Source organism: Azolla caroliniana, unplaced genomic scaffold (assembly GCF_043228905.1).
Source record: "Azolla caroliniana isolate FFs.n. ecotype wild unplaced genomic scaffold, voAzoCaro1.0.p SCAF_1, whole genome shotgun sequence".
Taxonomy (NCBI): Eukaryota; Viridiplantae; Streptophyta; class Polypodiopsida; order Salviniales; family Salviniaceae; genus Azolla; species Azolla caroliniana.
In genome coordinates, this window is record NW_028230436.1 from 28,129,082 (window position 1) to 28,142,844 (window position 13,763).

Genomic DNA, 13,763 nt, shown 5'->3' on the forward strand with positions numbered 1-13,763 from the left:
CGACCGGTTTTGTCTCCTCGCCGTCACAAGCCGGTTCATCGAGTGCTATGCCGGTTGGAACTGCATTTCATCAAATCGAAATTTTTCCTTACCGGTCGACTCAGAGTTCATTATCTTCTTCTCCGACTCCCAGTCGGCGAGCATTTTGTCCTCCATGAAGATAATATCTCGACTCCGGAATACTTTCTAGTCGATCGGGTTCCACACTCGGTAGCCGAACTCATTGTCGTCGTAACCGAGGAATATGCATGGTCGGGTCTTTGGATCTAACTTTCCTCTCTGGTCCTTAGCTACATGCACGTACGCAAGACACCCGAATACCTTCAGATGCCGGTAGGACACTTCCTTACCGGTCTAGACTCTCTGCGGTGTGTCTCCGTCCAAGGGTACTGAGGGTGATCTGTTTATCACATATGTCGTCGTAGACAATGCCTCAACCCAAAACGTCTTGGGTAATTTTGTGTGCGCCAACATACTCCGAACCCTCTCCATTATGGTCTGGTTCATCCTCTCGGTTAGCCCATTTAGTTCTGACGTCTTCGGCACGGTAAATTCGAGCCGAATTCCCTTCGAGCAATAGTACTCCTCGAACTGCCCCCGATATTCTCCTCCGTTATTTGCTCGAACCGCCTTCAGCTTCCGGCCGATTTCTCTTTCCACTCTCGCGTGAAACTCTTTGAAAACGGATAGCACTTGATCCTTCGTCTTCAACGGCGTGGCCCATAGCTTCCGGTTGTGGTCATCTATGAATGTCACGAAGTACTACGATCCGGCATGTGACTTCATGTCCACTTGACACACATCAGTATGCACCAACTCCAATGGTGCATTACGTCTCATCGGTGGCCTCGATCGGAAGGAGGTCCGGTTTTGTTTACCGGCCAGACAATCAATGCACTTCTCCAAGTGCATGTTCTTCATTGGAATGAGGTTGTCGTCTACAAGCCTCTTCATCCCCTTCTTGCTCATGTGACACAGCCTCTTGTGCCACAGCTCACCGGCAGTGTCGAATGCCACATTCACTTCCTCCGGACATAATCGGGCATTCATCAGGTACAGAGTGTTGACTTTCCGGGCCCGAGCCACAATCAGGCTCCCTTTGTTGAACTTCATGACATCGTTCCGGATGCTACCCGTGTAGCCTTCATCATCTAACCGGCCGGCTGATATTAGGTTCAATCGAACCTCCGGAACATGTCGAACATCCTTCAACAACATATTGCATCCAGTTGATGTCGTCAGCCACACATCTCCTATGCCGACAATTAGGCATGTGCCTTCATTCCCCATCTGAACACGGCCATGGTCACCGACCAAGTAGGATGAGAAGCATTTTCTATCCGGGGTCAGGTGGAATGATGCTTCGGAATCGACCACCCAGGTCATCTCGTCGCCGGCAAGGTTCAACTCACTCTCCTCAGTGATAAGCATTAGCTCCTCTTCGTTTGCCGCGATAGCCGTCATTCCTTTCCGATCCTACCCTCGCCGATACGAACCATTTCGGTCCGATGACTTCTTCGAATCGGTATTGTCGATTTCCTTGTCTTTCCAAAAATGCCGATAGTTCTTCTAGAAGTGCCCCGGCTTCCCACAATAGAAGCAAGTAGGCTTCCCTCTTGACTTTGATCGTATCCCCGATTTTTCCTGATTCTGGGGACTCCGGTTCCTTTGTCTTCCACGTTCCGATTCGGAAAGGAACGCTTTTGAGTCGGGGATCGGTTCCTTGTCTTCACCATCTGCAAAGACAAGTTCTCTTCTTGGCAGGAGGTGTTGAGAGTAACCACCAAGTTCTCCTAGCTTTCCGGCAACGTACACATCAGCATGATTGCCTGCATCGCATCATCCAAAGGGAACTTGATTGCTGCAAGTTGATTTACATACCCCATGAATGTGCTTACATGTTCAACCATGCTCTCGTCGTCTCTGTATTTCAGGTTTACTATTTTCCTCATCAATGAGGTTTTGTTGAGCACATTCTTCCTCTCATAAAGACCCGACAACTTCTACCACATCTCGTGGGCATTCGTGTCGTTTGCCACGTGCTGAAGGACAGTTACGTCGACACACTGTCGGATAGTGGCCACGGGTTTCCTATTCAGAAGCTTCCAATCCGACTCCAATACCCCCTTTGGTATTTCCGATCTGTCGATTGGCTCGTATAGGTCTTTTACAATAAGAAGATATTCCATCTTAATCTTCCAGTCTGCATAGTTCTGTGAATTTAGAACCATCATCCCTGGGAAACCGCTCCCGCCTCCTTCCATTTTCTATGTTGCTCGCTCTGATACCAGTTTGAAGTTAAATCATTGCCGGCCACAACCGGTTTTGCGTGTGCGAAATAATAGTCAATCTAATGAAAAGAAAACAGAATACAGAAACTGAGAATGACACAGATTTTGATGTGGAAACCCGAACTGGGAAAAAACCACATGGAGTCCACAAACTTTGAAACATAACACTATGAGAGAAAGGAATACAATCAGAGATCTCAGAGGCAACGACCTCGAGATCCTGCTTCCCCAACAGGCGGCTATGGAGCTCACACGCTTCCACTCACACTCGTTCACTCTCACAGTTACCAAGGCAACAACCTCGTCAACAGTAACTTTACAATAACGCACTTATGTAACATGATTGCCCTAAGTACTTATATACTAATGTAACCTTTCGACTATTTACAAACTTAGTCTTCCGTGTTGGCTATCTGCTCATCAACACGGTTCTTCTCACTTCCCATCCGGAGGGACCCGTTTCCTAACAGGAAGCAAGAGTGGAAAGGAGATTGAGGTCGTCGGAACTCCGTTATTGTGCACCGCTGATACATGTACCCTTATTTTTTCCACTGTCTTGAGCCCTATACCTAGCCATTTCAAGGCATTTTGTGGGTGTGGTTCAAGGTCTTGGCTAGGGGAAGCACACTCATTTGTGTCCGGGACGACTATGATTTGAGGTGTGACATTCACACTTCTGCCTTGGTTTGTTGCTTCTGCATTGGGTGTTGTTCCACTCAAGCTCCTTATTAGGGTATTTACATGACTTATTCGTCTGTGTTTCCCTGTTTTGTAAGCTTTAACAAGAACTTTCTCTTGTGTGCTTGGTGTCACCTTAGGTCGTTCCTTGGGGCTCAAGAAAGAACTAGGGGAATGCTCATCTGTGGGGGGGAGCTCTTGTAGTAGATCAAAGCGATTGGGGCTCATAGGCGATGGAGGATAAAAACCCTCTGAGATTATGCACAATCTTTGTCCAAATTCCCGAAATTATTTGGGCAAGTCATTCACTCACATTTTGAAATAGCTTCAAGCATCGAGCCTTCCAAATACACCAAATTGTAATACTACTTACCAATTTCCATATTTGAGGTTTATCAGTTTATATTCGTGGATTCAAAGTGATCAAATTTTTTTCCATCAAACCATGTCTCATCACAATAGCATCTGCAACCTCCTCCTGTTCATATACCATAGGTTTATCATGTACCGCTGCCCATAATACTGCACCCCATGTATACACTATTGTAGGATATACTGGAGTTAATAATTTTATGATTTGTTTCCATATGTCCAGAGCAAAACCACAACTCCACAAACAATGTTTAGTAGTCTCTATTACATCTGTACAGAAAGGGCACATCTTGTCTACATTTCCTTTTCGCCACCCATTAACTGGTATAGCATTATGAACCAACAACCATAAAAAACAAACAATTTTCCTACTCATCTTTATACCCCATAGCCATTTCCAAATTTGTTTGATATATTGATTATGTAGTCAAGAAGGATATAATTTATCTTATATGATTATGTTAAGGAACAAGTATGTACAATGTACTTAACCCTTCATAAGTATTTATTATTACAATTAATCAATGAAACGTTTGTGTCATGAAATGGAATTGCCAACAAATGGACAATCTAACTATCCATAAGCATGTTCACGGCGTGCCCGAAGTACATGTGTTTGAATGATGTTACATTATGTCTCTCTTAAAAATTTGTTTTGAAGACTATCACATTAAAACATTGTTGGGAGCTATATAGTCGATTGAGATCACCATCAAGTTAAAAAAAATGTAGTTAACATTGATGATCATGATCATGATCATGAAAGTCGAAGACGTAATTTTTTTTGTTGCTAGAAGAAGTTCAAGACTCATCCCTAACGTGCACCATTCAAGCTATTTAAATATTTATAATCACTGTGTACCTTAGGATTATAACTATTTGAGATTATGTTCTCTAATTTAGACGTTAATATCAACTTTTATATCCATGTTTGTCTTTTCTTCATCAAAAAATTTTATGACATGCTTTGATGATAGGCTTCGATAAGGGCATGGAAAGGCTATAAAACGAGGAAATGTTTCTCCAGCTATGAGCACGATAGGTGGATAAGAAATCTGCATAATAAACAAAGCCAAAAAATTAATTGTAGGTTGTGATTTTGGATGGTGTTGCTATAGAAGAAATATGTTGTGTTGTACTAATGTTTACATACTCAAATTTGATAAAAAGCTGTAGAATGCATATGTTAACTTTATGAAGAACACCATGGAGGATGGAAAGAATAAATTCAAAAAAGTTGATGACAAAAACGGAGAGAAATGAAGAAAATAATAATCTTTGGAACTTTGGAAAAAGGAAACATGAAAGAGACATGTAACATGACATTATTTACAAATTTAGTTGCTTGATATAAATTACAAAACATCCTCACTATATTGTTGCTCAATTCATTTTTTTCGAAACTTCCATTTACACAAACCCAAATTATAACAAGAGTGAGATTGATAAGGAACTCGATATGGGACCAACAACTAGAGTTTGAATATCGACATCACGTATGAAAAAATCCCAAAGAAAGAGGGAATTGAGATCAAAACAAATGCAAATCATCAAAATGATTAAAAACAAAAGAGAGGTGCAATTATGAGTGCAATTAAGAGCATAATCAAGGATGCAACAAAGAGTCAAGGGAGAAATCAAAATGATTTGATTATGGATGCAACTAAAGGCACAATTGGACTCGTAAATAATTGATTACCGGATGGAGGCTATTGAGGACTCGACAATGATGATCAATTGAAATAAAGGAATTGATCTCTCTATAGTGGGGGGAATGTTGATGATGGGTTGGGTTTGTGGCACTCAATCTTTGGACAAATACTTGAGTAGTGTTATCATGTGAAGCATCGGTCTCATATGGCTTCTTCAACTTCAACCAATGGAAGAACAAGGAGTAAACCATACCAACAAACAAGATGCCAATCACGATGAGGCTTGTGCCCAATGGGAGGGTGTCATGTGGCATTGTGCTAGATGATGTCTGTGAAAAAGAAGATGGAGATGGAGATGGAGATGATGAACCCAACAAGTCTAAAGTTACTGCTTCATTTGGATACGGAGTTTCTTCACTTATGTATAAAAGTCCCCACATGATAGTTATAAGATCATTTGACGTTGTTGTCTCCACAGGCTTAATTGGACGGTCTATTGTCTTTTGTTGCATAACACACACACATACCCACAAATCCCTATGATTCCCAATCTCCTCTCAAAATCATCTCTCATACCTTTGATCCTCATCTAAGAATATGAAATATGAAATATTGGTTGATTCTCTTCATTAGGTGCATATTAAATCTTAAAAAGGGCTTCTAAGAATTAATTAACTTTGGATAAAGAACAACATTTACTCACTCCCTCTAATTCTCCTCCCCCTCTCTCTAGTTTGATTCCTCACTTGTGCACCATGTAACTTGACCCTTCATTCAACCCTCGACTATATGCCGATGTATCAACTCATTGTCCCTCTCTTCCTCTATATAAGTTGGACCTATAAATTAATACGACAGAGATATGTATGAATCTTTTGTCTACGTTTTCCATCATGCCCCCACTAATTTTGAACAATTATTTTTCCCAAATCACTTTCAGACAACACCATTAGATCTCGTCATCTTTATGATTCAAACACCTTTCTTTCTAAAACCCAAAAGATTGAGAGATCCACCATCATCTAGGAGATCACATCAAGGGATTTTGCTGACGATTCCCGATCTTGCTCCTTATGTGCGGAAACTTGTTTTCACTGTCACATATCACAAAGAAAGTGTGCACAACTGTGAAGGTGCTTATATATAAATATAATTGTCTCTCAACTTGGAAAGCTATAAATAACTTTAAAGTGTTATGAGGATATTTCCATTCCCTTGGCCTTTTGTATTGTTGACTCGTTTGAGACACATGTAGATATTCTTTTAGATGTTGTTGTGCAAATATTGGATACTTGATTTTAATATTTCCCTTTTTCGTTTGAAATATTTATAGTGCAATTTTTTTTCTCTAGCTCAATATTTGCGCCTCAATTTACTTTGTTCTCGACTAACCTCAATCCTAGTAGGATATAATCATATAAAAATGAAATCATTTTTTGCATAAATATTATCATTTTTTTTTTCAATATATTTTAGACTTGAAAACTTTGGGAAGCACTTTGAAAGTCCATTATGCACAAATTCAACACATGCATAATTTACAAAATGCAAAGGTTACTTTTGACTTGATGCTTTATTTCGTCATCAAATCCTTTTATGACCACATATAAAACATAATAAATTACAAATGCATGGGACAAGAAACCAACATTGAGGTGGATTCTTGTTCAAGTAGATCTTTTTATTTGTTACCTTACCAAATAAAACTTCGTTTCTATTCAAATTTTAATTGTGATCACTTACTTATTGTCATATACATATTCTCCATTATGTCCAATAAAGTCCATAAAGGATGTTCACCCATTATTCACTATTGTGGTAACCTCCAATGGTTGCAAATCTTATCTTCTTTAATTAGTAAATTGTGATTTTGATGGTCTACCATATTTAAGTTTTTGTTATGGACCGGAGCCATGGATGTGATGAAGCGCGGCAAGAAAAGAGAGAGAGAGAGAGAGAGAGAGAGAGAGAGAGAGAGAGAGAGAGAGAGAATATAGATGTTGGATTAATGAAGAATCTCCTTTTTCTAACAATGTGTAACTTTTCATATGCATCTTCAGACATTTCCTTTCATCCATCATAATGAGAATGAAAGGATACATAGAGCATTAATTGATGAGAATGTGAGGAGCACTATAGAATTAAATAAATGGACTCATTGATTACATGGTGGAATCGATGCATTAAAGGTCACACTAAGTACTTGCTAAATATAATAACAATGGCAAAAGTATTGGTTAACTTAGTTACTTTGACAATAAATTCGTACCTTTGTGGGATACCTTCCTAGAAGTACATGAACAAGATATTATCCGTCCAATCGACGTCTATGAGAGCGTAAATACAAAAACTCGAGGAAATTGAAATTTGAGACAATGCACCGTTATGTGTTATGCAAATAAATCTAAGTATTGTAGGAGAAGGAGGTGAAAATTGGAATGGTGAGGTTGCATTCAATACCTCTCCTTTCACTATATGTACTACCATACTTTTTTACGGTCTTCTAAATGGTATATATAAGTGGAATCCTCATTGATAAGTTGATAACAATAATGAGACAGACATACCTTTTTTAGCTGTACCATTTGTAGCTTCATTTACCTCTCCATTTGAGTATTAAATGCTCATTCCCCTACCTTAAGAACTAATTAGGTGTTAAGTGAATAGATAGAGAATTATAATAGGCTTAATTGCTAGATCTACTTTAATCTCTCCTCACTATGAATTAACTCATGTGTTGACTGACATCTTGTTAAGATAGAGGCTTATTGTGAGCTTAAGATTATAATCTTCAGCTCACTCTCCCCACGCTTGTCTTCATCCACTACTAACCACACTTTTGAGTCACATTGTTGACTTGTATTACTCTCATCCACTCTTAATGAGTTTATGTTTATTGTTATATATCTCCGAGTAATTAAGAATGAATCAAGTATTATATACTATTATTCGTCAATGAAGTTTTTATTGTGATATGTCATTCGATTAACTAAGTGTTAAACATTCTTCACTTTCTATCATCATTTTGTCTTTAGATTGTTTGACCTATGTTACTCCAATCTTAGTATGGACATCTATCAAAGGCATACATTGAAGCAACATAAAATGTTCGTAAATTCACATAAGTTTTCATAGCACTAAGCGAAAATACAAAAGAAATATAAGAATGTTCTTGATGGATTTTGCACCCACTCTATTTGTATAGAGTTGACATACTTTTCTCATGTGTATTTGAAACCCATCCTTGTGTTCTTATGTGGGAAGAAGTTTTTCTTAATTCACATTGACCCACACTAGAAATACAATGACACGACGTAAATTGCACTCAATTTTATGTTCCTATACACATGCTCTCCTCTAGTTTAGTAGATCCCCATACTCAAATAAAATATTCAACGTAGACATGCTTCCATATCTTGTGGCTCTTTTGATTGTAGGTCATTGTAACTCTTCCCAATGGGGTCAAATGTAGTTGCGGTTCAATGCCTATGCACGATAAATTTCCTTCTTGTCAATCAAGGATGGAACCAATGGATGTTCCATGGTAAGCTATAATGTGGATTTATGGCACAATGTGCGCTTGACTCCAAATTAGAAGGCTGCATATATTTAATTCACGTCAGGTTCACTTCGTTCTTTTTCTTGAACATCAAGGGTTGCTACTCACTTCCTCATGTATTACGTGAAATGTGATATTTTTGGTCTCATAGGTTATATTTGATTAAAAAAGATACACATCAATCCATCCATCTCTCTAGGTTTGTCCCCATACCATAGATTGCAAGAGATCACTTGTTGATGTTATCTATCTATTTCTTCTACAAGCACAATTATGGAGGTCCTAAAGAGGATGACTCCCACACATTATTATGACATCTCTCTCCACATCTATTAAGGCTTCACCACAACAAGCTCCACTATCCTTATCGGGACTTGTACCATAGTTCCATTAGTATGGGAATGGTGAAGCTAGTATTATCACTCTCAAAATGAGCACCTAAGGCATCCACTCATTTCCTTTTTGGGATCGCCTTTGAAAACTTCATCATTCTAGGGTATTACAATTACAACCTCCCCTTGTATTGCCTATGGTGCTCCTTGTACACATTTTAACACATCATGCCACATTATAAGGCTCAATTTTAAGACTTCCTTGACACTTAGTTCTATTGGCTTGGCCAAGATGTGTTCTAAATCTTTTTTTTCAAGGTTAAGTTGTCTCATCATCCCAAACACTTTTCTTATAGGTAATAGTAAAATTATTGTTTAGAGTTTTTGCAACAAAACTACATCCCATTGTTCAAGGTTAAGTTATCTCATCATCCTATACACTTTTCTTATAGGTAATAGTAAATTTATTGTTTAGAGTTTTTGACATATGCTCGTGGTCAATGGTTGATTCCTTCATTTTGTCAAGGCTTTTAATATGTCATTGTCCATGGATTTTGGTGGGATAACTCCACATGGTGGAAATACAGATTCCTTTTAAATAAATAAATAAAGATTCCCCTTGGTATTAATGGAAAGATGCCCAAAGGCTACAATGAATTCATACAACAGATTATAATTCTCATACCCACATTAACCAACATGTCGAGTATCAAAAGCCCTTATGTAGGGTGGGGGGCAAAAAAAGCCATCTTGGTGGAGCATATCTCCATTTTATTCTCTCTCCAAAAGAGGTGAAGACCTCTGCCTTTTTCCAAATTTCTCGAAATTGTTGTTTATGAACCACAACATCAGGCTCACTAGTTATTGCCTCATATTGACCTCTTAGAGTATGTAAAAGCATTAATCCTATCTCCTTGACTAACTCAACCGCATTCTGTTTGACTTTTTGAAATACACATTTACATCTAGCCTTCCACAATACCCAAACTACTAAAGAAGATATCGTAGACCAGACCTTTCCCTCTTCCAAGAAATGGATTGTTGTAGTATAAGAGACCTCCAATACATGTCTTCCATTCTTTACTTAGATCTAGGTTCCTTTACTTCCCCAAATGCTAAGACAAGAGAAGTGTTTAGGATGATGAGATAACTTAACCTTGAGCAAAAAGTTTTACTATTAACCCATACATTGCTTACCATATGTTGCTTTCCTTCCCCATGGAGCATTTGAGCATTTTTATCTATTTTCTAGATTTCAATACATGGGTTTGGATAGGTTTCTAGATGAGACGATAATTGCTCATCTTTCATGCCACTTGGCTCAATCTTCTAACCTCCCTCCAATATTCTATCTATTATCAACGATCTCCATTGGGAACCCTTGCTATTTTTTCTTTTACATTGCTTCCCTTTGCATTCAATTGTTGTTTGTGTCCCTAACTCATATTGCTTGGGAATTTGAACTATTCTTCGATCTTGAGGAACTACCTAGACCATTGGAAGTAAGTTGGCATCTATTTATCGATCCATTTTCTTCTTCTTCTTCTTCTTCTATAGGTTGTCTAGGACCAGGTATTCTTGACCACATCTTGGATAAGTGACTTCTAGTAGCAACCTTGAGATTGATGGTCTATAAACGTCGTGGGTTATATGTTTGAAGTACGAGATTGATGGTCTATGACCATGTATTCTTGACCACATCTTGGACAAGTAACTTCTAGTAGCAACCTTGAGATTGATGGTCTATAAATGTCGTGGGTTATATGTTTGAAGTACGAGATTGATGGTCTATGAACGTCATTGGTTATATGTTCTTGACCACATCTTGGACAAGTGATTTCTAGTAGCAACCTTGAGATTGATGGTCTATGAACATCGTGGGTTATAAGTACATATATGTTTGAAGGATGGTCTATTAACATTATGGTTAATTAATGACTTGATCACCATATTTAGGCTTCGATAGTTAAAACATTTATATCTAGCCAACTAGGTGGCTCTTTTAAACCAGACTTAGTTTCTTACTATTTGCATGGCATCACAAAGACATGGATAGGGTAATTACCCACTTATGACACATAGATGGGGATAAGGTTAACATCAACTTATGAGAGAACACTTCATCCTATTTTGCTCAACCACAATCACCTTTTGATTCTTCATATTGGTATGATGACTTCAACTCATGAACTTGAGCCGCAACTCTATGATTACACTCCGGCTTAGGTAGGCATTTGTGTGTGGGAATGGGGTTATTGGGGGAGAATGGTTTGCAATGATGTCCTAATTGCCCTTGGTGGTTCCTTGCTCAAACCAACTAGTTGATGCTCTCTAACAATTATCCAAGCATTGTGATAAAAGCCTTGCACCACTTGTGGCATTGCGGTTGTCACTAGTTCATGTATGGGCACCCATAGGCCATTTCATGGCCTTCGCACATTGAACTTAATATCATATAGGTCTCTCTATGCTTTGGGTTAGTGTTCATGGGCTTTTTTTCCAACATTTTATACATTGGTTTGCAATTGTTACGCAAGTTGTTGGTACATCTTATGTAATCACACATAATCTTGTTTGCCTCTTGCTTTAACAAGAATAATGGTCTATTAGATTCCACCTATGTTGAAAAGTTGGTTGTGAATTCAACCTAGCGTAACAAAATTCATTTTATTTTAGCTTCATCAATGAGTGTTCAAAATTGCTTTTTATTATGTTATCGATTGTTAGCCCAAAAAACATTGCATTATGTCAATGAGGGGCTTGTAAGCTAAGGGGATTCTCTTGAAATGCTCTACATGATCATATGCATCTTCATAACTCCAAACTTTAGGACCATCTTACTTTGTGTCCAATTCTTGTTATCATTTGTTTGTCTAAAATGTGGTGTTGTCGTTTTTCTACCCTATGATATATGAAAGCTAATGCTTTAATTAAACTCAGAGTTGTTGCTATTTTTGGGTTTGTCGCCAATGCCTTTTATGTGTTATATGTTCGCATAAGTCTAGTGTTCACACCAAGGGTTTGTCTCATTTTCTTGATTTGTGGGTGGTAGAGGATTCTTATATTGAAAGTCTATTTTTTTCACTAACAAGAATGTATTTCCTCCCTTTACATTCCCTTATGGAGGTTTCTTTCGGCCCCAAATGTTTGTTTGTCTTTGCAAACTCTTGTTCCATTAATGCTAGCTTGACTAAAAACATGATTTGCACTAACATCTTTTTTTCTTTTTCTTTTTTCCCAAAAAAGAATATCCTTCCATTAGATAAGAAAACCAAGTTTGCTACAACATACAAAGTATGTGGAAAGAAAGCCAAGATACTTCCTAAAGCCCTCTAGTAAAATTCAATGGGCAACCATAGATCTTTCCCTAAAGAGGCTAAGGAGATGGATCTATATACATCCCAACTTACAACGAAGAACAACCAACAAAGGGGGGGGAACTGCTAGATCATCTTACAATCTATTCATCGAAAAACTAGAATATAACGTCAAAGCTTCTAAAAAGAAATTTGTAATAACAATGTAGAATCCATATGTGTAGCAATACTATCATATTTGTCTTTTATCCAAATCAGCGAAATGCCCATGCTTTGTATTTGTTCAAATGAATCGAGTGCTTTGTGACCCTGTCCATGTTGTCCAACACTTCCTTGGCTCAATGATAGTTTTTACTTTCCAACGACATGATCTCAAATCTTGATCTAGTAGGCAATTATGACTTAGTTCAATCTCTTCCTTATGGTATGAGTTCTAGCAATAGGTTTTGCCTACATTGTCCAAAGTTGTTTGGGTTCTTTTCTTCACTACCATGCTTGGTGTAGTGGTGGTAGATGACTTCCTTTATCTTTGTCTTTCTGACGCCAATTCCCATTTGATTCCTAACTTTTAGCTCTATGCCTCTAATACTTACTCTATTCTACGCATCTACACCTCACAAGATATTTTCTTTGTGGTGTCCTTGGGAAAAGGTATAGGTTGTCAATTAAGACCTTAACTTATCTATATTGGCTTAAGGTTATTTTGTGTGATTGGGAAACGTTGTATGGGCTTGTTATTTGTGCATGACTAACTTTGTGTCTAAAAAGTCTATTGTGAGTTTTGTTGGGTTTGCAAAGTCTAACGTGACATAGGATTCTATCGAGAGTTAATTTGCTATGCATTCAAAAGTGAATCCTTTGTTTTGCAGAGTTGGAAGAAGGTTCTCATGATTTCATCTCTCATTCATGAGTCATGGGAATTCTTCTTCATTACTTCAACAATGCTTCGTAAGTTTCTTGTTCACTCTTTCTTTCTTTTGTGGAGCTATAAGAACATTGTCATGACTTAATCTCTCATTCATAGTTTTCCTAATTATCATTTGTGAGTTGCAAGAATTTCTCTAACAAACTACTTTATCATGCCTTGTAACTTCACAAGTTACGCCATTTCATGCAACTTAAGGGCTTTTTGTGGCTCGACTCCTCTCCTCTATTCCATAGTTACTTTTTCAATCTTTCATGAATTTACATGCTTCTCATTTAATACTTTTAAGAGCCTTTTGCTACTTCTTTCATTCAAGATTCACTTAATATCTTTCAAACTTCTCTTGCTTCTGCCTTGCATAGTTAGCCTTCTTGTTGGTGCCTATTTAATGGGTTACATTAGTAAACATGTCCTAATAAATATATAAAAGAACCTTTGCATCTAGTCAAGTCTAGTTTGGATAAGTCATTTCAAAGTGCTATTCTCTATTATAGCTTTTATTCATTTATAAATATAGGTGTCTGTATAGTTCATTACACTGTCAGCCCCCATTTGTTGTCATAGAGCTCCCGATGTATCAAGAAAGCATTGCATTGACCCTTATCCATATTGACAAATATAGGCGTACTGTTTCCAT

General features: G+C 37.9%; 1 protein-coding gene across 1 annotated transcript; it reads right to left on the reverse strand.

Moving 5' to 3' along the window:
* Positions 1 to 3,884: 3,884 nt before the first annotated feature.
* LOC147869430 (uncharacterized) lies at positions 3,885 to 5,570 on the reverse strand. The gene is made up of 2 exons (XM_087329399.1): positions 5,041 to 5,570; positions 3,885 to 4,396 (listed from the first exon to the last, which is right to left on the reverse strand). The coding sequence occupies exons 1-2, from the start codon at positions 5,503 to 5,505 to the stop codon at positions 4,241 to 4,243; spliced, it is 621 nt and encodes a 206-aa protein (XP_087185525.1). The 5' UTR covers positions 5,506 to 5,570; the 3' UTR covers positions 3,885 to 4,240.
* Positions 5,571 to 13,763: the final 8,193 nt, after the last annotated feature.

Excerpts from the sequence above, each read along its gene's own strand:
- LOC147869430 (XM_087329399.1), bottom strand. The coding sequence starts at position 5,505 with ATGCAACAAAAGACAATAGACCGTCCAATTAAGCCTGTGGAGACAACA. Across the intron at positions 4,397-5,040 it reads TCCTCAATAGCCTCCATCCG|ATTTCTTATCCACCTATCGT; the intron begins GTAATCAATTAT and ends TTTATTATGCAG.